Raw genomic sequence first — 27192 nt, 5'->3', positions numbered from 1 at the left:
AGAACTAGTGCTGTGGCCTCATTTAGTTCCACAGGGTGTTTCAAAAAGGACTTTACAACATTGACAGCTCATAGTTATTTATTCATTTTACTTACAGAAATGGTTTTGGTGTCATCTTAACTGACAATAGATCAAGTTTTACCAAAACAGGTTGAATGTGACCTCTATCGGTCATGGGGCTCACACCCTATCTGAAGTCGATTTCTTGCCGAACTCGCTGCAGCATGTCAGGCGTGACTTGTTCAATTGCGATGCAGATTCTATGTCTGAGTTTTGGTAGAGAAGCCAGTAAGTGTGGAACAAACTCCGTATCCTTGATGAATCCCCATAAGAAAAAGTCAAGAGGTGTCAGGTCTGGTGAGAGTGGGGGCCATGCAATTGGTGCACCTCGGCCAATCCACTTACCCGGAAAGCGTACATTCAGGAAATCCCAGACGTCAGACAGGTAGTGTGGCGGTGCGTCATCTTGCATGAAGTGTATGCTGAGTTCTTGGTCATCAGCGTCAATCTGCGGGATTAAAAAGTTTTCCAGCATATCTACGTACACTATTCCATTGATAGTTTTCTCACTGAAGAAGAAATGCCCGTAAACTTTGCTCTTGCTCAATGCACAAAACAGTTCAATTTTGGGCTATCACGTTCATGTTCTAGCACTTTCACTGGATTTTCACTGCCCCAGATCCTACAGTTGTGTCTAGTAACTTTACCACTTCAGTGAAAAGTTGCCTCATCGCTAAAGATAATCTTTCCAATGAAATGTTCATCTTCTTCCAACCGATGTAACATGTCCACACAAACGTCCTTACGAGCAATCTTATCAGTGTCTTTTAGTTGCTGTGCCATTGTGAACTTGCATGGTTTGGTTTGTAACCATTTTCTCAACACACGCCAAATAGTCGTATGTGCGACGCCCAGCTCTCGAGAAGCATGCCATGTCGATTTTCGAGGACTGTGCTCAAAGCGTTGTCTCACTTGCTTTACGACATTGTCAGATGTACGTGGACGACCTGAGGATTTCTTATGGCTTACCGAACATCCAGTTTCAATAAAGCACTTATGCCACTCATAAATAGTAGGCCTACTGGGAGGATCTTTACCATACTTTGTACGAAAATTACGTTGCACTGTTGTCGCCGACTTTGACTCTTCAAACCAAAACACATAGCGAGCGTGCTCGGGACCAGTGAAGGCAGCCGTCTTTGCTGCAACTGCCGCTAGTGCTTGCAGTGCCGCGATTCTGTACTAGCATACCACGAGAGTCAGTCAAGATGACACCAAAACCATGCCTGTAACTGAAATCAATAAATAACTATGAGGTGTCAAAACTGTAAAGTCCTTTCTGAAACACCCTGTATACCTTTTATCTTAAAATTGTTAGAAACTGAGTCTAAACATCGTCGTCTTGGTACCACTCTACTTCTCTTAGCCTCCATAACAGACTCCATTATTCTCCTAGGTAATCTATCTTCCACCATTTGCCTGATATGACCCCACCACCGAAGCCAGTTTATGCGTACAGCTTCATCCATCGAGTTCATTCGTAACTTAGCTTTCATCTCCTAAGGCTGAGTACCCTCCTGCCATTGTTCCCACCTGTTTGTACTAGTAATCATTCTCACTACATTCATGTCTCTTCCTTCTAAATTATGAATAAGATATCCTGAGTCCACCCAGCTTTCACTCCCGTAAAGCAAAGTTGGTCTGAAAACAGACCGATGTACAGATAGTTTCTTCCAGGACCTGACTTCCTTCTTACAGAATACTGTTGATTGCAACTGTGAGCTCAGTGCATTAGCTTTACTGCACCTTGATTCAATCTCACTTACTATATTACCATCCTGGGAGAACACACATCCTAAATACTTGAAATTATCTACCTGTTCCAATATGACGTTCAATGCTCTTGGATTACTTACTGACATCAATTTAGTCTTCGAAAGGCTAATTTTCATACCATACTCATTGCACTTATTTTCAAGATCCAAGATATTACACTGCATGCTATCGGCACAATCTGCCATTAAGACCAAGTCGTCAGCATAAGCCAGACTACCCTTAATCACATAGTACCCCAGTACGGCAAACATCTTTTCCCTTGGTACACTGTCATATGCTTTCTCTAGATCTATGAAACATAAACATAACTATCTATTCCTCTCGTAGCATTTTTCAATTAACTGGCACACACTGAAAATATGATCCTGACAGCCCATCTGTGGTTTTCATCCAGCTTCCTCTCAACCACTGATTGCACAATCCCTTCCAAGATGCCAGTGAATACTTTGCCTGGTATACTAATCATTGGATACCTCGATAGCTGTTGCAATCCTCTCTGTCCCCTAGCTTATAAATAGGTGCAATTACTGCTTTTGTCCAATCAGAAGGTACTTTACCAACACTCCATGCTAATGTTATTACTCTATGAAGCCATTTCATCCCTGCCTTCCCAATATACTTCACAATTTCAGGCCTCATTTAATCTATTTCTGCTGCTTTATGACAGTGAAGTCTGCCATAGATAACTTTTATGTGTCTACTGAATAAAATTAATTTCACCAGCTTGAAATAATTCCCATGGTTCATGGTAATAACCAGGAACCTACGACAGCCGGATCCCAAACTTTCACACTGCACTTCTTCCCAGGAGGTTGCTGCCCTAAAGGGGGTGGCAGACCACCCTGGACAGGTTTCAGTCATCGAAGCCATGTCTGGAAAATCCTCCCCAAATGCCACCCACACAGCTCAGGGGCCTCTGTAGCTGACTATGCAGCCAAAGCAATATTCACCTGGTCATAACAGTTATCACCCAGGATCTGATGCTGAATGATGCCTAGGACGGGCTGTCTGAGGCAATGAGCACTAGAGCTCTCTTCTTTACATCATCCCTACAGGCATGTATCCCATACCATATTCAGAGCTTTAATAACAATAATAAAGAATTAAAAATAAAATTATAATACTGACATGCTCAGCCGGCCCTGCGGTGTAGGGGTAGCATGCCTGCCTCTTACCCGGAGGCCCTGGGTTCGATTCCCAGCCAGGTCAGGGATTTTTACCTGCATCTGAGGGCTGGTTTGAGGTCCACTCAGCCTACGTTATTACAGTTGAGGAGCTATCTTACGGTGAGATGGCGACCCCGGTCTAGAAAGCCAAAAAATAACAGCCGAGAGGATCCATCGTGCTGACCACATGACACCTCGTAATCTGCAGGCTTTCGGGCTGAGCAGTGGTCGGTTGGTAGGCCATGGTCATTTGGGGTTGTTGCGCCACTATTGGGGGGGGGGGGGGGGAATATGCTCAGGCATTCAGCTGCGTGGGGACCTGTGTTGTAAAGTAAATACTACTGCAGGATAAATGGCGCTCCCACCCGATGGGTTGTGGATTCTGTCTGGGCTTTTGAGCGCAATCGCACACATAAGAGGCCTTTTCCCACGCAGCACACACATAAATTCTGATTGGTTTACAATCAACCTTTGGGAGGGGACCGATGGTCACAAGAACCTTTTAGTCGCCTTCTACAACAGGCAGGGATTACCTGTGGATATATTCAAACCCTCCCACCCACAGGGGGTCCAATTCATGATTCCTATGCCATAATCCATTCCAAAATTGACAATTTTGACCATTTTTTGGTGCTAGATGGTCTGTGTCGACTATGACAATTTTTTTGCTATTTGTTTTACGTTGCACCGACACAGATGGGTCTTATAGCGACAATGGGACAGGAAAGGCCTATGAATGGGAAGGAAGTGGCCGTGGCCTTAATTAAGGTACAGCCCCAGCATTTGCTGGTGTGAAAATGGGAAACCACAGAAAACCATCTTCAGGGCTGCCGACAGTCGGGTTTGAAACCACTATCTCCCGTATGCGAGCTCACAGCTGCGCACTCCTAACCACACAGCCAACTCGCCTGGTTATGACAACTGTAACACTCAAAGTGTCTTTATTGGGTCCGCCCTGTCAAGACTTAATACATACAATGACAAACAAAATTGTTGTCTATATTCTTCTTCTTTTGAGACCACATTGGATCACTTTAAGCAACCCTTTGGTTGTCGATTTCTTGATAGGATCTGTCCGAGCTTTACGGTCCCCTCAGTACTTCTTCATACGTGTTGATATTCTTACCCTTTCTTGTGTAGAGAATATTCTAGTTGGGAATTTCTTCTTTGAGAGTGTAAAGTGGAAAGTCATATTTTAAGTGTTGTGTTTACTTGTTTCTTATCCATAGTGTCATCCGGTAAGGCCAGTTTCTTTCAAATCCTCCCTAATTTCCTTTATCCATCTGCATCCAGTTGTAATTTTTGAAGCAAGATTGTACTGCTGTAGCTGTTTCAGAAGTCACGAATCTGGCATCCTCAGGATGTAGCCAAAGTACGCTAGTCTTTTCTTGCGCATGGTATCAGAAATGGGTTCCAATTTCTGATATAGAACGTTGTTAGGTACAATTTGCAATTGCCCATCTTTTTGATAGATTTTATTGATACAAGTTCTTCCTATTCATCTTTCGATCTTTTATAAACTGTCAGTTTTGGATTGTTCGTTTAGATAGAATAATGTTTCTATCGCATATGTGCCTTCTGGCTTTATGACTGTATTGTAATGTTTGATTTGTCATTAACACATTGGAGACGCCGCTCGTAGAAACTACAGGCGCGCTAAATAATTGCTGCTGACGGAGCTCGGAGAATCTACGGGCACGATTTCACTGTAGCTAAAAAATAGTAGTTGCTGTTTCAGCGAGCTGTGACTTCACTAGGATACTGTTGAATGCTTCTATAAGCATAAAATATATCAGATGCCAGAATATCTTTCAAGGCATTGATAACATAGCCACGTTCCTACATAACCTAAGGCTGAGTCATCGTTGACTCTCAGCTGTGAAATGGGCGGGAAAGTATGTACGATACATGCGGACAAGAAGAGTGTGTGTTCGAGAGGCAGGCTTGTTTGTGTAATTCTTGTGAATATTTAGAATGTCTAATTTAAGTGTATGAAATTTCGACAACGAATCCATAATGGATATTCTTATGGAAGAGACGATTTCTGAAAATGAGGATGAGGATAACAATCACACACTAAGTAAACATGATGATTCTGGCGCTTCAGGCTAGTAAATGTAGAAAATGAGCTAATTTCAAATTAGTGTGAAGTATAACATAGTTTTATATCGCTTCCTTGAAGTGGGTTCTGTAATACTATTTTATACCGCTTCCCAAAAATGTGGATGTTTCTCGTGTACGTGCGGCAACTCGATGCAACCTCGTCGTCAAACAAAAACACAGTAATAATGCAAATTCCTGGTTGTAAACAAGGATCTGGTGTCAACTGACTAATTAGGTTAGAATCTGTATTAGTGTGTTTCAGTGGATTTGCAGACAAAGTCAAATTTCGAAATATTAACCGAACTGGCATCCATAGCTGCATCAGATATTTTTGTGTTTGTAAAACGTATAATTTTCATAAATTTATATTTAAAAATTCCTGCACTATTATGATAATTAAAACTCATTTTTGTGTAGAAAAAAGTGTGATCTTTCTATGCATTCCAAAAGTTGTTATAATCATGGCTTACCCTAGCATTGACAAATTTTCACAAACCATTAAAAACCCTGCGATTTCTGGAGGGTAGCACATTCAAATATGGCCATATCCAATGTGTTAATGGATAAGCATTTATTTTGTAAGTTTCCCATGTTAATTTTTGTGCCTTAGATAACGTGTCTGCCCTTATCAGAATTGAAGGTTTTTCATTTAAATTATTTGTTATTAACTCACCTAGCCTCCCCTGCAAACCATGTGACCTTGCCACAGTGGGGAGGCTTGCACGACCCAATGAAGCAGATAGACGAGCCACAGGTGCAACCATATCGAATGGGTATCTGATGAGACACCAGACTAACAAATGGTTCATCGAAATGAGAGTAGCAGCCTTTTGGAAGCTGCAAGGGCAGCAGTCTAGATGAGTGACTGATATGGCCTTGTAATAATACTCAACGTGGATTAGCTGGGTTGATACTGCTACATGGCTGAAAGCAATGGGAAACTACAGCCATAACTAACTCCAGAGGACATGCAGCTCTCTCTGCATGAATGATGTACTGATGATGGCTTCCACCCGGGTAAAATATTCTGGAGGTAAAATAGTCCCCCATTCGGATCTCTGGGTGCGAGTTGGAGCGTGGAATGTTAGAAGTTTGAATCGTTGTGGTAGGTAAGAGAATTTGAAAAGGGAGATGGATAGACTAAAGTTAGATGTAGTTGGTATAAGTGAAGTACATTTGTAGGAAGAACAGGATTTTTGGTCAGGCGACTACAGAATTATCAACACAAAATCAAACAGGAAATGCAGGAGTTGGTTTAATAATGAATAAGAAAACAGTGCAGCACGTGAACTACTACGACCAGCACAGTGAAAGAATTATTGTTGTCAAGATAGACACCAAACCAGTGCCCACCAAAATAGTGCAGGTCTATATGGTGTGAAATTTTTGTTCTAAACGTAAGCATTTATTGTCTATATTGTCTATATTGTTGAGCTACTAGTTCAGCAGATGATGAGGAAATCGAAATAATATACTGTATAATCCCGAGTACAACCTGCACTTTTTCCCCCAAAATATTGTTTCTAAATCTTGGGTGTAGGTCGTATTCAAGCCGTTCATTCTCGTAAATATTTACCACGTTACATGGCGTATTGAAATAGATCTGAATATGGTTACCATACTCAATATACTACATGTAAACAGACATTCAGGTCTTATTGTGTTTTAGTTGCGTTCTAGAAAACAAGATTGATTTTTTTCTCAATACGGTTACAGCGGCATGCAAATGCGAAATGTAAGGTAATGAAATACTATAAATCTAAGAATATGGGTTAATAGGCGGTAAATATGAAAGCCGCTGCTGTGGATGCTCAATTGTAATTTGTTACACAAGTGTTGCTGGCATGCTGGGTTCGCAAATAGCTGATCTTGCGGGATATTGTACTTTGCAAAAGTCAAGACTGTTGGTTACGAAAGTCTACCTCGCTCACATTTGAGTTCCGTATCTGTCCCATGAAAGTGCTGTCTCAATAGTAAGTGATGGATTCAAAACGGCATGTGCGGTCATTTACTGTGTGTGAGAAACTTAAAGTTGTAAGCGAAGCTGAAATATACGGAAATCGTGCTGTTGGCAGAAAGTACGATATTCATGAATCGTGTATTCGTGATTAGCGGAAGAAGGAAAAACTTCTAAAAAGTAATGGAGATCGCAGAGCGTTCCGCGGACGGAGTGCAGTGTTTCAGGAAATTGAAGAACGACTCCACAAATTTGTAATAGAAAAACGTGGGTTAGGATATGGTGTTTCTAGTGAAATGTGTCAATTGAAAGCACTAAAGCTCTCAAAAGAACACAAAACACAGGGTTTTACTGCAAGCCGCGGATGGATCCGAAACTTTTATCTAAAGGGTGAGATACTCGTATAGGTTTGGCCATTAAAATTTTTGTCGTAAAGGGCCTTGGAAGATATTTGTGATTTTTACAAGGAGAAAGGGATTGTGCATTCAGAGACATACATCTATTTCACAACATCTCCGTGAGGCATATGAAGAAAAATTAACAGCCTTTCAGTGTCACATTATTCATTTGAGGAAGCAAAATTCTTATTAGCTGTCGCTGCCTATTTTGAAATGCCGTTGGAAAATACAGTGGATACGAAAGGCACTAAAAATGTAACCTTCAGAACAGGTGGTAACGAAAAGCAACGATGCCGGTAATGTTGTGCGTATTAGCGGATAGAACCAAACTCCCTCAATATGTGGTTCTGAAATGGAAAACACTTCCGAAAGGAAACTTGCGGTCCTGTGTTGTTAGAACACATGAGTCGCTGGATGGACAGTGCGTTAGATGAGGACTGGGTGAAGTGCGTTTAGCAACGTCGCCCGGGACCTTTGTTACAAAAATGAAACATGCTTGTGTTGAACAGTTACCAAGGACATACAACTGATGCCGTAAAAGATATGATGAGGAAAGAAAAAAATCAATCTTGCGATAATTCCCGGAGGACTCACTTCTATTCTACAGCCGCTGGATGTGTGCGTGAACCAGCCTTTCAACACTGCAATGAAACAGTTGTACACCAAATGGATGTCTGATGGTGATCACGCGTTAACACCAACCGGACGATTGAAGAGGCCTGAAGTGAGACTAATATGCACCTGGATAAAGATCGCATGGGCGCGCATTCCCAACGATCTAGTGTCCAAAAGCTTTAAGAAATGTGGAATTTCAAATTCAGTGGATGGTAGTGAGGATGACTATTTGTGGAAAGATGTTAGCGACGAAAGTTCCTATGGTGAAACTTCAGATGACAATGGTGAATTGTGAATGATCTGAGTATTAGACCAATTTTTTAAAGATTTTTGTGATGATTTTATTAATTGTAAGCTGTTTGAATTTATACCATATTTCCCAGCATAATCGTCGCCACCGCATAACCATCGCATCCTTTATTTTCAATACAAAAATCGGACTTTAAACATTTAAACGCATCATCGTCGCACGTCCAAATTTTGTTCACCAATCTGGTTAAAAGGTAAATGGAACTGCAATGTAAGTTGCACATGAATGCGCAATTTAAATACGCGTATGGTATATGGGCAATTTGGCAACACAGTCACATTTGCGAGATGTTGCACAACGTATAAACAAATAATACCGGTATATGGACGACGCATGGCTTACCGGTAGGCTATCGGTAGTTTGACAATGTGGTCGCGAGACAGTATACAATTTATTCACCACCTACATATTATGAGTTCTCATTTGAAATACGTAAGGCTGTAAGTTATCGCTTATCGGCAACGTCGCCAGGAAATACCGGTACCAACACACACTTGTCTTCTAGTAGACAAGAGGTCTGATAGAATTCTGCGTTATTACAACCACCCGCCCCCGGCGCAACAGTCGCGAAGGACCTTAGCCTAGCAAGCGACCGCTGTTCAGCCCGAAGGCCTGCAGATTACGAGGTGTCGTGAGGTCAGCACGACGAATCCTCATGGCCGTTATTCTTGGCTCTCTAGACAGGGGCCGCCATCTCACCGTCAGATAGCTCCTCAAATGTAATCACGTAGGTTGAGTGGACCTCGAACCAGCCCTCCGATACAGGTAAAATTGCCTGACCTGGCTGTGAATTGAACCCGGGGCCTCCGTGTAAGAGGCAGGCACGCTATCCCTACACCATGGGGCCGGCTCCTGCGTTATTGCGCATGAAGTGAAATCCAAGACGATAACACAGATTTCCACGGAATTATTCAGCTCACGGTCAGCCGAATTATTTACGATGTCTCAGTTGTCATCGTTAGACTCTTATCTTACTACTATGTCATAAGTGTCCGGGCATGGGATGAAAACTTTTACCCAAGCAGTCAAGATAATTATTATCCAATGGTATTAAAGTTTTATTTTATAAACTCGTCAGTAATGTAATGTAAAATCATCAATAACTGGGAAGAAATATTAACCTAATTATCGTATGTTTAAAAGAAATTGAAAAAATGAATGTTTGTTACTGACGTCTCAGAACACGGTCAACTACAGTAGATTTACACTGCACTAGCTAGAGCGATGTATGAAGACGTCCGTGCTCCGGTTTGCAAGCTTTGCACAAGCGCACTAGTGTGTCGCAACCAACGAGCTCAACTGATAACAAATTGCTGCATGCTTCCTTGCTGCCTAACAGTACTGGCTGCTCTGGAATGGACAGATCACAGATGCATTTATTTGTTTGTGACTGAGGTGATTACTGTAGACATGTGTGCGTGAGTATTTAAGTTTTTAATTTGTGTTTGGGGTGTTTATAGAAATAATTTGTTTTAATAGTGAACAATTACGGAAAGTCATTTATATTGCAAAACATTAACGTGTGAAGCATTTATAAGCGATTATGGGTAAATATAGAAACTATTCTGCGGGCTTCAAGCTAAGCGTAATTGCCTTCGCTGAACAGCACGGGAACAGATCTGCAGAAAGAAAATTTTCAGTGAGTGAAAAGTTGGTGCGTGACTGACGGAAATTAAAAAACAAGCTAAAAAGCACAAACCCTTCTAGACGCGCGTTTAGAGGTCCTAAAACAGGGAAGTTTCCTATAACTGACGAAGACGTGCTTATGTACGTCAATGAAATATGTAGCAATGGCTGCAGTGTATCGTATGAAATGTTACAAATTAAGGGATGGGAGGTAGCACGGAAACACAGCATAACTCAGTTTAAGGCGAGTCGTGGGTGGATTAAGGGGTTCATGAGATGACACAATCTGTCAGTGCGAAGGAGAACAACACTAAGCCAAAAGTTGCCTCTCTGATTACACGGACAAGATTGTAAATTTTCACCGATTTGTCATTCGTTTGCGCAAGGAAACTTTGTACTTGCTTTCTCAAATCGGTAATGCCGATCAGACTCCAATCTTTTTTGATATGCCTAGCAACAGCACTATTGCACTAAAAGGATCACGGAGTGTATTAATGAAAACCAGCGGTCGTGATAAGTTGCGATGCATGGCAATGCTAGCCATTAAGCTGACGGAAGAAAGTTGCCGCCTTACATCATTTTCAAGAGGAAAACGATGCCTAAGAATACACAGTTTCCCCATGGAATTCATGTACGAGTGCAACCAAAGGGTTGGATGGACGTAGAACTCATGCTGGACTGGGTTAAAACTGTGTGGAATAGAAGACCAGGTGCACTACTTAAACAACCAGCTTTGCTTGTTTTAGATAGTTTCCGAGGTCACCTCATGAACGAAGTGAAGCAACTTCTCAGTAAACATAAGACACGACAGATAGCCATTCCTGGTGGCCTAACTGCTTTGCAGCCACTAGACATATGTATTAATAAACCTTTTAAAGACCACTTACGTCGATTTTACAACGAGTGGATGATGAGCGACGATCAGCAATTGACGCCCACTGGAAATAACAGGCGTCCACCCTTGGACTTGTTATGCTCGTGGGTGATGAAAAGTTGGGATCTTATACCACCTGAACTAGTCTCCAAGAGCTTCAAAAGGACTGGGATTTCGAATGCACTAGACAGATCCGAAGATGACGCAGTATGGCAGAGAGACGAAGAATCTGATACTGGTATTAACAGCGGTGAGGACGGCACATCAGATACCGAAACCTGCGATAGCAACACAGAAGATTTGGAATAAATTGTGTACCGGTAAGTCCGTATTTCACAACAAAGCGATAAATTTTTGCAAGTGTAATATTTAACTTTAATACTCAAATTAATGACAATTAATTTAATACGTTCATTTTTATTTTCAGGTTTGGAAAAACGTTTGCCGAATTGTTGCGAATAATTATGAATTTTGTTTTAGACTATTTTCTTCTTCTTTCTTCGTTATGCCCATTCATAAAGCACGTTTGAACTTGTTAGTTGGTTTGATGGTTTGTGTTCTTATCCTCCCAAAATCTCTTCATGAATGCACTGTGTTGCATCTTGCGTTCTGTCGACCACTTCCTACCAGTTGTCTTTTTGGGTTTCTCCCTAAATTTATGATTGGCTACTTTTGTTCTAAAAGCTCCATGATTTTCCACGATGTCGTCTGTGATATTTATTTCTTGAAGGTCCGCCTTAGTTTCTTCTAGCCATTTTATTTTGACCTTCTTTGAGTTGATTACTTTGAATAATCTTTTAGTTAGTCTGTCGCTGTTCATTCTGTAGATATGGCCATAGAAATTAAGGCGTCTTTTCCGTACGGCATCAGTAAACCTGTCGGTGAAGGAGTAGAGGTCCGTTGTTCTCCTCTTAATCCACATTCCATTTTCTCTCGTAGGACCATAAATTTTCCTGAGAATTTTCCGCTCCTGCTTTTCAATTTCTGTAATTTTAGAGTGACCACCTAAGCATATGGTTTCTGAGGCATATAAAGACTATATAAAGACTATTTTAATTTTGATGTATATACGCGAGTATTACGTGCATCTTAAATTTGTATCAAATACAATTTAGTTATAAATACATTTTTTGAGTAATACAAATACTGGTATTAAAAATTCTTCGTATAATGGTCACACCCTACTATTTCTTCGAAAATTTTGGTATAAAAAGTGCGACGATTATGCCAGGAAATACGGTATTTGTGGTATATTTGAAGAAAATTAAATAGGTATGTAAGTTATTTGATTTTTTTATTTTTTTCCGTATTTTGCCTTCTCAAATTTAGGGTGCAGGGTCTTATTCGGTGGCGGGTAGTAATTTGGGATTATACGGTAATTTGCTTAAAAATATTTTTCCATGTGAAAGTTTTTACCATGTCGTTAAAAAATAACATGTGCATGTGACATTGAGGATTAACTGAATAAACATTTCAGTGTTCGTATAAAATGATCATTCTGTGTTCTTGCTGTTTCTACCAATACACCTCATTTAAAAGCTCTATTCTCCTTCAGAGATTCTCTAACCAGTCCCAGAAATTCTTACTTTAGTATTTATTCATTTGCTAGCTTGAAGGTCAGTATTGAACTTTCTGATGATAACATCTCAATAGTTCTCATTCTAAGATCCAAAAACAAAATCTAATTATTCCAATTCACTATGTAGGTATGTGTATTTTTGAGTTTTTACTAATATAAATCACTCTTCCTCACTACTTTTCTTATTAAGCTTCTGTCTGTATTGTGTCCTCAAATGAAAATCACTTCAATGCAGTGGAGAAAGTTACCTGATTCATTGATGATGAATTCAAATCCGTTCTTATGGAAGATATCTTGATTTTCTATCAGGATATTTTCATTGACATAAGTCAAATTTAAGTGCTGAGGTCTGAAATATCAGAAATAAGTAAAGAGATGGTAAAAAACAGGAATAAATGACATAAAAACATACTGGTAAATTAATATCAGAAATATAAAAATAAAAATGTTCAGCCGTATATATGTCTACCCTTTAGTTTCATTTCTTGTTATGAGGTCGGAGGTGAGGTGATGTGAATTTATATGACTGATAGCCTTCCTGATGAGAACCTCAGTTGAGAAGCTAATGAAAATGAAATGAAAGATGGTGAATGAAATTGGGTAAGGAGGAGGAAGGAATCAGCTGTGTTTTTTTTTTTTTGCTAGTTGCTTTACATCGCACCGACACAAATAGGTCTTATGGCGACGATGGGACAGGGAAGGGCTAGCAGTGGGAAGGAAGCGGCCGTGGCCTTAATTAAGGTACAGCCCCAGCATTTGCCTGGTGTGAAAATGGGAAACCATGGAAAACCATCTTCAGGGCTGCCGACAGTGGGGTTCGAACCTACTATCTCCCGAATACTGGATACTGGCCGCACTTAAGCGACTGCAGCTATCGAGCTCGGTCAGCTGTGGTTTAAGAAAACGAACTGTCCTGGCATTTTCCTGGAAGTGAAAATGGAAAACCACAGAAAAGCATTCTCAGGACAGCCAATAGTAAGGTTTGAATCCACGCATCTCCAGAATGCAGATCTTGGCTCCGTAGCCATAGTGCGTTAATATGCACGGCCACTCCACTTGGGAAATCAAGTATAGCACTAGTAAATTATAATCGAGTTAAATGGATTTTTTTTTTTTTTTTTTTTTTTAAGATTTCAATATTAGTATAAGCATGCTTACTAAAGAGTGATGCAGAATTATTATGTCCAGGGAGAAAACAAAGTTACTATCTTTTATTTATCCATCAACATTTACACCTACATTTTAAGATTTCCTTTCTTCCATACCAACACAAAACTTACAGCTCCCACAATCATTGAGGCAGTAAGTTTAACAGAGATGCATACTGCTTGATTAATGCTTGAAGGACATCTCAGAATTCTGGGTTTTGAAGCATACATTTTGATTTTTACTAGGCTTCAACAGGAGAAATCCATAGGCATGAAGTCTGAAAACTCCAGTGATATTTCACCTGGTGACTTACTTCTAGTGACTTCCTGTGACAATGATGATGATAATGATGATGATATTGTTTTATGTCCCACTAAAATAATACCTTTACAGTTTCTGGATGATGACTGTTGCTTTGAGGGGTCTAACATGTAGATCATCAGCCCCAGATGGAATGAGATGAAATGATAATTTAAAATTTATCCACTGACTGTGATGATCATATATGAATTTAAAATGATCTGTGGATCTGATCCACAATGCCTTATTTATGGTAAAATGATTAAAAACATACATGAAATGTAATAAAATTTAGTAAGGTATTGATTTAAAAGTAAACTGACAAATATAAGAGGTAAAAAGCTAAAAACAAATTTAAAGCATATAACTAGTTATATACAGTTATACAGTTAAAAGATTGAAACACTAAAGGGTAACTTAGATTAAAAGGTTTATTAAAAAATATTCATTTACATTAAAAGAAATATACCAGTCCCTAGAACAAAATATTTCAATTCAGAATGGTCAAACAGACCATTAATATTCAAGAAACGGATGACGAGATCTATAAACTACTTGTCATCTTGTAGAATGAGGGGCATAAACAAGAAAGTTTTAGACTAAGGCTACATCTTTGTACTCTTGTAAGGATGTGTACTACGATGAGATAAACTGGGAGGGCGGGGGTCTTCACCCTTCAGTGAGTAGGAGCGAACGGCCAATTTCAAGATGGCATAATACCATTGTTTCTCTCCAGGAAAGAAAAACTGAAGTCTTCCATGGTGTTGTTCTTTTTCTGATTACTCTCAGTTTATTGGAGAGAGGGATGGCCTTCCACTCCTTCCATTAAAAGATGTCTCAGCTGAGAATGAACATCACTAACTTTGTATCAACCTTATCCACTAATTCGTTTCCTGCTACTTCCATGAGGCTAAGGAGCCAGAGAAAGTTACTGATTACCTTCCACAACTAGCCAGGAGGTCCTGGATGCGTTGCACCAGAAAGTGTCATAGGAAACATATGTGAATAGACTGTAATGAGCTCAAAGAGTTAGTGCACATCAGGAAGTGCTGACGTTCACTGGACAGCATATACCACTGAACTTCCAAGATAGCATAGAGCTCAGCTGTGAATGATATATTATATAAACACGGGAATGGTTCCCAGATTATATACTACCCCTTAAGTCATCCAGGTGATCACAGAATCGAACCAAAAGTACAAAAATGACTAATTCAAGAACAAAAGGCCAGTTTAACTATTAAAGTATCTGCAAGATGTTTTAAAATCACAAAATGCCTCAATAATCAACAAAAATTGTGTGATATCCATAGTACCACTATAATATGTAGTTGGTCCCACATTTTATATTATAACACAATAGAAACATACATCAGTAAATAACAAGAAGGAAGAAATATGAGGTCATTACATACAAGTAAAAATGTGGGGTCATTTACCAGTACTAAAACTTAAAACTCTGGGGTCTTTTACCCATATCAAAAATCAAAACTCTGGGATTGTTGAGAAATATAAAAATCTGGGGTCATTCACAAAAATTAAAATCTGGTGCCATCACATGCAAATAAAGTTCTGGGCTCATTCACAAAATAAAGAATCTGGGGTCATTCACCAAAAGTGAAAAACCTGAGATCATTTACCAGTACCAAAAAACAAGAACTCTGGGATCATTTACCGGTATCAAAAATTAAAACTCTTGAGGTTGTTCATAAATATAAAAATCAGGGGTCATTCACAAACATTAAAATCTGGGGTCACTGCATGCAAACAAAATTCTGGGGTCATTCACAAAATAAGGAATCTGGGGTCATTCACCATAAGTGAAAAATCTAGGGCAATTAAAAAAATAATAGAATGGAGCATTGACAAAAAATTAAAATCTGGGCTCATTCACAAACATAAACATCTGGAGCATTCACAAAAATCATATAAGTAAGAATCTGGGGTCCTTACCAAAACTGAAAATCTGAGTCATTGAATATAAAAATATGGGTTCTTAACAAAATTGATGATCCTGGAAAATGAATACAAAAATCTGGGGTAATTCATAAAAATCTGGATTCATTCATTACACATAAAACTGTATGGGCCATTTACGGAAATTTAAAATCCGGGGTTCACTAAATTAAATCTGTGGTCATTCACCAAAAAAATATATATCTATCTGTGTAAGTTTGTCAAAAATGAAAGCAAAATACTATTAGGTGTAAACTATTGGTGTAAACTTGTAGGCCATCAATGAAAACAAAAATAAAGTTGTGGACCTTGGAATTAAGTTACTGCTCTATAAAGTGCAACACACCAACAAAAGTGATTCAGAATGACGCCTGCAAGCATTTACATTGTGCGCAATCTCCTTGTGACTAGGCAGCCTATACTACTTTTGTAACATAATGCATAAATGCTGTATTCAATTTGTAAAGAGTCAATTTTGTTAATCAAATGCGATGTTACAAGTTTCTGTAAGACGTAATGCTATGACACAGTCAGTGTGTGCCACGACACGTAGTTGCATGTGATGGCATGTGACAATGAGTTAAACCAGTAGCGGCGATTTGGTATTAGAAGTGGGGGGGGAGTGGCAAAAATACATACAGACAACAGAAAGTAGCCGGGTTGAGGGATGTAGCGGGCAGTGGGGGTAGGAGGGATGGTATACATATCAAAACTGAACAAAAAAGCTGCAAAATGGTAAGTTTTGATGCTCCTTGAGCGGATTTCAACAGAGAGGTATGGGCTGACAGTTTACTAATTATAATTTTTTGAGATTTTGATTCAATACTATACAATAAAACTTTCACCAAAGAAACAATATTACACACATATTACAATTAAAAAGAAGTACGGCGTGATTATAAAATTAAAAAATCATTTAGTATTTGACTACACTCTAAGAAACTAACAGACAATATTAAAGAGACTGCCAGACTGACGAATGCACGCAGCAAGCAGGTGAATCATACCTCAGTATCCACAACCTCAGCAAAAATATACCCCTGTTACCCTTCCTCATAGCATTTGCGAAGTCTCCACTACTTGCTGTGGTGCTATACGAATCGGTTAGCCGTGACAAACGACATTTTGTGCATATTTTCAATAATAATTAAAAATTTGCACAATTGTTTTAAATAATTCCTATAATTCCTAGTTTTAGCTCGCTAAAATGGAATATTTTCTCTAAAAAGTGGGGGGGGAGGACTGCCCCTCCTCGCCCCCCTTAGTCACCGCTACCGAGTTAAACAATAACCTATTAAATACTTCTGGAACCTTGTTCCAGACTATTCCATCATCACATCATAATACAAATATTCCAGAATTGTTTACGGAGACTGTACAGCATATTAAACTAGAAAACTTAATCACCCTCGTTTAATCATATCTACTCATATTTCTGCTGATTGCTTGTAGTATTATTTATCAACACGGATTCAATATTGCCGATTAGTGATTTTTTTATCTGGAGCTAACAATTTACCGAAGTTTAAAATTTGGGGTTCCACTAAAATAAAATCTGTGTTTGTCATGACTATGTCATAGCATTACATTGTACAGAAACTTTTAACGTTGCATTTTATTAACAAACAATGAAAGTTTATTGACTCTTTACAAGTTGCACAGTTAGAACAGATGCAATAGGTTCTTGAAAATAACACTAGACAACAAAGATTTTGAATTAAACAACAAATTACATAATTAGCAGTGACAATTCAAGGAATCCATGATGTAGTGAAAAATTGCAGAATTTGAAAGTAACTCAAAATGACTGTGAACCAGTGAATATAAAATATACAATAACACTCAAAGGTGCGGGCTGATATTAGTGGTGCAAAATTAATGTCTTAAAAACCATTAACGTGGGCACTGATGGAATCCAACCATGAAAACAACAAAGCAGGATATCAACAACACACATTCATCTTTCTCACCAAATTTATAAAAGGTAAGAAATAGAAATAATAAACATATAATACAGTCAAAACCAGTTATAATGACTCTGAAAAGATCACCAATTAATAGTCATTATAGCCAATAGTCACACCAACCAGTTGGTTTTTAAATTTTCCTAAAAATTTCATATCTGTACATTTTAGGCTTCACGCTTACATTGTTAATTAACAGAATGACATTAAAACTTATAAAAAGACATAACTAAAATAGGTACTGTATTTACAATATCGGTAAGGTATTTGAGCAGTGGGAATGAAAACAAATTTTTCTTCTAATGTTTACGCAGTATGTATAACAATTACATGCCAACAAATATAAAATGCTACAATACGCGAGGAAAGAAATAGCAACAATGTAAATTGTAAACTTTTCAACCAGTTGCTTTAACTTCAAAATGCAATATAGTAACGCATACCACAATATACTGTACTACTGAAGGAAATCAGTTATCTTTGTTTGCTTTTTGGACTTAAGATGGGCGTGCATACACACTTTGCATTTGATGACGTATTCATTTTAATGCCTCATTATTGTCATTTGTATTAAACTCTTCTTTGAAAATAAGACATTTTTCTAAAGTTGTCACTGCACTGAGAGCTTTGGTAAGTGACAGCACAACAAAGCGTCCTTCTTGTTCGTTTTTATTCTCGTCGATCATGTGTTGACTTTGAATGCCAGCTACAATTACTTCTTCACTTGCTGGGGCGCACACAGCAAGATTGTTGTCTACCTCGGCAAAGTCCTCTATTTCACAGCTTGGTAAAGATGGAACAAGTTCTTGCACTAATCGCGGCAAAGGAATGGCATCCTCACCATCATCAGCACCATCAGCTGTTGCTGAAAACGTGTTGCCCTCATTGTGGAATGGTGAAGAAATATCTCTGAAACCTACATATTTAAAACAATTGCCAATGGTCCTTTGCGTGATATTTTCCTACGCTTGTGACATCATTAAAACTGCATCAAGAACGTTAAAAAAACTGTTTCTTCACCTTCCTCAATTTTCTATAACATGTTTATTTGAAGTTTCCCACACTGCATTTTAAAAGATTTTATGACTCTCTGGTGCATAGGTTGTAAAACTGAAGTGATGTTTGGAGGTAAAAATACAAGCTTTATGTACTGCAGATTGTAGACTACTGAATGAGCAGGGCAATTATTGACCAGAATAATTTTTCATTTTTTGTTTTTGTTTTCAGCTGAGAGTCCGAGTTATGCAACCACTTTCCAAAAGTGTCAGATGTCATCTAAGATTTTGCATTGTTTTTATAAACTATAGGCAGGGACTGAATTTTTTTTTTTCCCAACATCATGATTTTCTTGATATGCCAATCACCAAAAGTTTTTCGTTACATGATCCTGTCATATTTACAGCAGCCATAACAGTGAATCTTGTCTTAGACATTTTCACACCGGAAAACTGTTCACCTTTAAATTTCAATGTCTTATCTGGGGTCATATGTAAAACAAGACAGTTTCATCTGCACTGAATACATCATCTGGCTTGTAATCTTCACACACAAAGCAGGGCCGTTTCTTAGATAGTCACTTGTCTGTTATGCCATCAGGTACACCGGCAGTTTCACCACAAATTTTCCCAGCGACAATGTCATGGCAAGCTCGGAAACGTTGAATCCAAGTGAAAGAACATTTGAAGTTCGATTGCCCAAATTATGAGCAAATTCATTGGCTTTTGCTTGAAAAATATGTCTATTTCTCGGCATATTATTTGTTCTTCACTGCTTAAACCATGTAACCATCTTTTTGGTCAGATGATCTGGCCCACTTGATTTTTAAAGAATGCTGTTTGGAAATAGACTGTATTTTCTCTCTGTCTTTCCAAATGGTAGAAATTGGTGAGTGTGATACACCCAATTCCTTCAAGATGCTTACATTTGTTTCCCCATTTTCTATTCGCCATATTATGTGTGATTTTTCTTCAATATTAAACACTTCCTTTTTATCTTGTGACATCTTCACAGCAATGCTTGCTTTGACTATTTAACCCATAAAAAGATTTGATATCTACAATCTTCTGAAAACAAGACTTTAACCTTCTGTCGGTCATGCCGTATCTGTGAGATATGTGAGTCTTTCATCACATCAGATTTCTTAAACGATAAGTTCCATTGGCCCAAGCTTTTCAGTAACTGCTTATCGCCACTCTGGGAATTCCCTGTCAGGATTTCCTGACTTTCTGCCAACACATTCCCTACTACCCTCGTCTTTGTATCTATGGTATTCAGCGCGACGGATTGTGATGTGGTGTGGCATCATTGAGTACATGTGTTAGCAGCTGTAAACATAAGCATTACATTGTTGTCAGCAATCTCCAAATACGTAACAAACAAAAATCAACATTGGACGTTATAGCTGATATATTTCTCCAAAAATGTGATAAAAATACTTCGTACGTATTTGAGTTTGATTTAAGTGCTCCAATGTGGGCGTAAACTATGTAAATAATAAATACAATATGTCATAATAAGTGATATCATACCAAGTGATTTTTTAATACAGTGTTTATATAGGATTTAGATGGGACAGTTAGATTTCACTCTTATATCCAAAACATCATTAAAAGGCAATGTTGCAATAAACTGTATCGACTGTATATATTTTTTAAATTGGCCTGTAGGAAAACCTAACTACATATGGGCTATCCTTTTCTTCCTTCCCAATGTCCTTTTTTTATATCTTTTCCTTTATATTATTCTGTATTTTCTTTATAATTTTTATCCTGTATCTTGTCCTGCCCTCACCCTACACCTACCTATATAATATATAACTTCCCCCCCTCCCTTTCCCTCAAATTCGCGCACTCTTTTCCCAAATTTTTTCTTGTATTTTTCCGGTTTTTATAATCTCTCCTCATTCCTGTAAACATTTAGAATAATGACACAAATTTGTGACACATCAGGTAAAAATGACTGAAATATTGACTCATCCAAGTGAATTTATGTTTTTACTAATGAACTGTCCATCTCCATAGCGTAACAGCACTAGTAACTACCATCCTCAGAGGCCTGGATTTGATTCCCGGTACTGCGAGAGATTTAGGAATGGCAGGAGGGCTGGTGTGTGGTTAAAGTGGCATATGCAGCTCACCTCAATTGGGGGTATGCTGAAAAGAGTTGCACCACCTCGGAACGAGGACACAAGTTTATTTTGACTGCCTCCATACCAAAAGGTTTAGCGCTATTAACTGCCGTCCTTGGAGGCTTGGGTTCGATGGCCGGTACTGCCAGAAATTTAAGAATGGCAGGAGGGCTGGTATGTAGTACATGCAGCTTACCTCCATTGGGGGTGTGCCTGAAAAGAGCTGAACCACCTCGGTGTGAGAACATGAATTTACTTACTAAGATGTTAAGCGGATGCAGCCGATTTGAATTCCAAGGCAGTATTTCGAAAAGGTTCTGGGACGAAGACCAATTGTATGCCCTAGAAAATCGTGGTTAGACCAGATTAGAGAAGACTGAGAGAAGGGAGGAGAAACATGGGATGCTCTAGAGAGAGAAGAAGCATACCAAGACAAATGGAGGCACATCATTATAAAACATATTAATAATGATCACACTTTTGCTAGAAACTTTCATGTTCACAATATCAATATGAGGTAAAAAAAAAAAAAAAAAAAAGATGTACATAGATCAAATAAAACCTAAACATATTACCAAAAAGGGATTCATAATGAATGTATAAGCATATCAGGTGAATCAGCTGCCTCTACCAATACTGTTGGATGCAAACCACAGTTTTATACATGTCCTGAATTCATTTGCCCTTCCAGTATGCACCATAAACACAGTTAAACCTGAGTCTTTGTATGACCTACACAAAAATTGGAGGCTTTCATGCCATAATTTTATTTAATAAAAATATTAAATAATTATGAATGATCAGATACAAACAGACCTACAGGTCAGCCTGGCCATGGAAGAAAGGCTGAGTGTTGCAAAGTTGAAGTGGCTAGGACACATTAAACAGATGCAGTCGACTTGAATTCTAAGGCAGTATTTTGAGAAGATCGTTCCAAGATGACGACTGATTGAACGCCCTAGAAAAAGGTGATTAGACCAAATTAGAGAAGGCTTAGAGAAGAGAGGAGAAACATGGGATTCTCTACAGAGAGAAGCAGCATATCGAGACCGTAACAAATGGAGGCACATCATTCTAAAACGTTCTACCCAGCTCGTAGGAAGGAATTCATGATGAGAATGATGATGAATTGAAACCATGTACATGCTCTCTAAATGATCTGATCTGATATGTAAATGAAACGTCTGTGAAACACAAAGTAGACATTGCAGCTGTGTTAAAACTATTACATGAGCTAGAATCTATATACACTAAGCCACAGTACAGTATAGCAGAGATGATAACAGCAAGCTGACTGCTACAGTGCACAAATCTTACATGTGATAGGTTCGAGTCTGGAGCAGGGATATTCTCCTATTTTTTAGTCATTTCGTTTTTATTGTCTCTTAATGTACAGTACGTGAAATATCCTCTTTTATGCACATTTTCGGTAAATGAAAGTGTTAGTTAGTTAGTTACTAACTGATGAACCTAAATTGCCACACTGGGGTGAAATTCTGACAACAATGAATGAGTTAGCTGGAAAATGAATAATTTCCAATAACAGACCAATTATTATATTGGAATTATGAATTTGCTCATTCAGGACATGTATTTCAGGTTCTATATGGGAATCAAAGTCTATATCATCTGATGGTCTAGCAGGCATCAACTTCTCTAAAAGAGACCAAGTGTCTCATAATGCATTGGCACTGCCTGAGGCTCCAAGTAGCCTATGCAGCAGCCTTCACTAGGTTGGCGGTTGCAGAGTAGGCTTCAGCCTACAAGTGGCCACAGCTTGTCCATGGACCAACAACTCTGCACTGTGACTGACCAACTGAGCAGAAGACAGGTGGCAACGACTCTACCGTGGCTGTACACCTCTGCCAAAAATTGTATCTCGGAAACTAATGGACCGATTTTCATAAAACTTAGTATGTAACTGCTATTGTTGGAGATAATTAAGTGTGTGGTCAATCAAGTACAAAGAACAAATTACTACGCCAGCAATAGAATTAGTAATCTTTGTAATTTTAATCATTTTTCGTTATAGCTTTAAGAAATTAAATAGATGTTAATAGTGGGGCATGCTGTTTAGAATGTTTAAAAACAGATACAGGAATACATGTACAATTACAATTTACAATTTATTCATTAGATGCAATTACATCAGAATCGCTATCGTCACTTTCATTATCTCCTTTGGCAGAACCAGATACAGGAGGCTCAGACAGTAAGTTGAGCACTTCTCGTGAAAGCAGAATCGACTTCCTCCTCCTTGATTTCCCTAAGCTGGTAATATAAGGGTCCGTTGATATAAGCAGCCTATGGAAAAGGTCAGTATTTGTGTCATTCTGGAAGGTTTCCTATTATCTTTATTCCTGGTCTCCTGGGCGTCCTCGGAGAGGTGTCCAATAGGTATAATACAGTGCCATGACCCAAGAGTTTGTGCAAAGTTACAAGCATGTAGTACGATTTGTATTTTTGAAAGTACAATTGTATAGTTTCCTTTGCGTACATGCCAAATGTCACTTTATCAATGGCATACCCACACGAAAGAGTTTCTACGATAGCTAGTAGATGGTTTATTAAATTTATATCTACTCCAGTAATACATGCAGAAGTGGAAGCCTCTCTGAAGAATCTTCTAGCGGTTTCCATCATTGGTATTGCCAGCACTTTCCTTTGGATATCAACTAATAGACGCGTTTCCTCCCTGAACTTCTGTAGTGATGTCATCTAAAGTATTTATTTATTGCATGTATATTTTAGGCTTTAAATCAGTGCTTAAATGTATTGTGTTGAATGAGAGTTATGCGATAAGCCTACGTGCATGATTTATTTCGTTAACATTAACACTGTGATCTTTTGTAGTCATCTGCAGTATTTATTTACTGTGTCTGTTTTCTAGCTTTTATTGTCTGGATAAATTTATTAAATGCAATTAAATACATCACCCGCCCCTCAAGTCCATAAAATTATTTGTCTATTTTCTCTCGCAATTTGCCTTATATTTCAGTGCTGAGGTTTCTTATGTGCCGTAGTTTACCTCTGATTCTGTACAAACCAAAAGTGGCCCCTGTAAACCCCACGTCCCCTTCAGTTCATAAAAGTAATTTGTAGCTTAGTTTCTTTAGCCTTTTGTCTTGAACTTACATACTGAATTTCACAAATTTATGTGCCGCCGTTTTCCTGTGACGGCGTTGAGTGGAGCCGTTCAATATGGAAACGCTGTTGTCATAAGAGCAATACTGTTTTCTTAACATGGAATGAGCTATAGTAGGCTAATGGCAGGCTCATCCTGACATTGTTGTGATGCACGTCCTTCTGCAAGGCTCATTCTCTGCTCGAACCAACTTTTATTGTACTTCAGCAATTTGTCCCTTTTTCTACTATATTTTGTCCAGCGTGATCAATTTTTAGCACACACAATACTGACAGATTTCCTTAACCTGGATCCGCCCAAGATTGAATTTTTTGAGAATAAAGTTGTAACTTTTAGCGTTGGATACAGTGCGCGCGGTTACAATAATAAGCGTCCAAGAAGACTGTGTAGTTTGCCGTGCCATATATGGCACGCTGGGCGGATTCAGGTTATTGACTTGGATATGTCCTCGTAACAATCCTCAAAGCCTAAATGTTCAATTACAACATTCGCAATATCATTGTTCCGCTTATATTCCCTGCTGTTCCTCAACAGTTCGAAAACCGACCTCCGGGTTACAGAGTACATAGCTTCTGAAAAAAATTAATTACTCTCATGGTCACGCCTGGTCGCAGCAAAAAGTCACAGTTTTCTATTCATTATAGATAACTCATCCAAAAGACTTTCATTGCAGAAATCAAAGGCAATCCATTTTGAAAGTCAGCTCAAATATGTATAGATAGCGCTTGGACACCATGTACCTGAATTTTAAGTGCATATTTTGGACAACAATATAGTAATTTTCAGAAAATGCTACATACTATATAAAAATGCATACCTTCATCTAATATAATCACATTACAAGCTAAAGAAATATTTAGTTCTCACGTCTTTACTGAGCCCTCACATAATAATAAATGCGCGCTTGCCTCGCCAGAATATGATGCCCTAACAGAGGAGAGCCACTTTAGACTTTCGGTGAGATTAGATAATCAGACAGCGCGACTTTTCAATACTTAATTACAGTACCCAAGAGTCTTATAAACACGACTCACAGAAAATGCACACCAAAGACAAGGGTTGAAAATCTTATTTTTGGCCGGCTGGATGCTAGACATTACCCACTGTGCACTGTTGGCTGTCCTGAGAACAGTTTTCCATGGTTTTCCATTATCCTGCACTAACGTAAATGCCGAGCAGCTCCTAGTATAAACCAAAGCCTCCAACCCCCTACCTTCTGCATACATTGCCTTCACCACTACAAATCTCCCTGGTCTGAAAGAAGGCATTACTCTCTTAGAGGCCTGCCTCCCCATTCAGGAAAGGAATGAAAACTTTTGTAGTTAGATAGTAGCCTCCATTATATTTACTAGCCATGTGCATTGGTAGGTGTGCTAGTTACCAACTGATGAGCCCAAATTGGCACACTGGGGTGAAACGCTGGCAATCAAGAATGAGTTCGCTGAAAAATTTATCATTTTCAATAATGGAAAAATTATACTGGAATTATGAATTTGCTCATTCAGGACAGATATTTTAGGTTAAATATGGGAATCGAAGTCTATATCATTACTTGAAGTGTTAACTTTATTTTGTTGCAAGATGATTAGAAAGGAACTAAAATCTTCTAAGACCACTAAGTCTACCCAGAAGTTTTCTAAACTATCTGACAACTGATTTCTGGAATGGTAAGCAAGAGAATAATGTATTGTGTATGCAATAATTGTCCTATATTCGTAAGCACAATTAGCAAAGGAGAGCTGCCTAGTGCAGGAACCAATAAACTAGGGAGAGAAAACACTTTCTCTTCTGTTCGCATCTCAGCAATTTGACTGGATTTAGCCTAGTTTTCCAGCCAGATGTCTATCCTGGTGCCAACCCTATATTCTCTATTGGATGTTTTTGTGATGGTTTGTCGTGTGATATGTTGTATGTATTTGAAGTTTTAAGTTGAAGACAAACACCCAGAATAGTGTTGAAGCTAAGTTGGGAAGAGATGTGATATTTATAGGGTGACGCCAAGTACAAGACCCATTTCCTTATTGAGAAAGTTTTTGGCAGTATTAACGAATAATGCCTTTATGTGTGTAAAGTACGTCTACTTTTCAAAACACTTCCATATATATTTATAAAATCGATCTGACACTAGGCCATTTTATCTGTTTATTTTTATTTTTGTGAGTGACTCCAGACTTTTATATGCATGCAATGATCCCAGATTTGAACTTGTATATAATGACCTCATATTTACTCCCCATTGTTGTTTACTAACATATGTTTTTATTGTGTTATTATACAAAAAAAGTGAGGCCAATATTAGTATTATGGATATCACAACATTTTTGCTTATTATTTAGGTACTACATGATTTTAAAATGACTTTTAGATACTTTTACAGTTGGAACTGGACTTTTCTGAACTAGTCATTTTTATCTGTTTTTTGAATTCTGTGGATCACCATGTAAGTGAAGGGGTAGTATGTATATACATATATATGAGGCCATCCCCGCGTTTTTATGTATATACAACTGCAGTGTAAATATTGCAGGTTTCAGGCAGAGGAAAAAGAAACCTCATATTATTCACAATGAACGAACAGCTGACTTTCCCTTCTGCCTTAAAATCATCCTGGATACTGCCTAACGATGGACATGAAGAGTCTCCGAAAAATAGGTAGGTCCGTGTTCACTTTTTAGCCGGTGTGCAGATCCGAAATAATGTGAGGTAGTTGTATTAACCATGGGAGATACTTTTACTTGGTGTTCTAACAAGGCAACTATAACTGCTATCCAAGCGTATACCAGCCGGCTGCATTGCTCATGAATAAGCAGCGAACAACCAAAAGTTTTTGTTGTGGAATATGCAGGGAAAGCTTGGATGATGTAGCATCTGCTGTAAATTTGCAGTATCGGCAGCCCTGAAGATGGTTTACCGTGGTTTCCCATTTTCACACCAGGTAAATGCTGGGACTGTACCTTAAAAGGCCACCGCTTCCTTCCCAGTCCTAGCCCTTTCCTGTCCCATCGTCGCCATAAGACCTATCTGTTTCAGTGTGACGTAAAGCCAATAGCAAAAAAACAGTGTATTTTTTGATACCTATGATGTAAA

The 27192-nt window shown here is 38.6% G+C and overlaps 1 protein-coding gene across 1 annotated transcript in view; it reads right to left on the bottom strand.

The window, feature by feature from the left end:
• The window catches only part of Pms2 (mismatch repair endonuclease PMS2), a 133505-nt gene that overhangs the window by 22001 nt on the left and 84312 nt on the right, over positions 1-27192 (bottom strand). Inside the window, exon 11 of the mRNA XM_067149397.2 lies at positions 12713-12813. Within this exon, the coding sequence (XP_067005498.2) occupies positions 12713-12813 (101 nt within the window). The remainder of the gene's footprint in view (positions 1-12712; positions 12814-27192) is intronic.

Source organism: Anabrus simplex, chromosome 1, assembly GCF_040414725.1.
Source record: "Anabrus simplex isolate iqAnaSimp1 chromosome 1, ASM4041472v1, whole genome shotgun sequence".
Classification (NCBI taxonomy): domain Eukaryota; kingdom Metazoa; phylum Arthropoda; class Insecta; order Orthoptera; family Tettigoniidae; genus Anabrus; species Anabrus simplex.
This window is presented reverse-complemented; position numbering and strand designations above follow the sequence as displayed.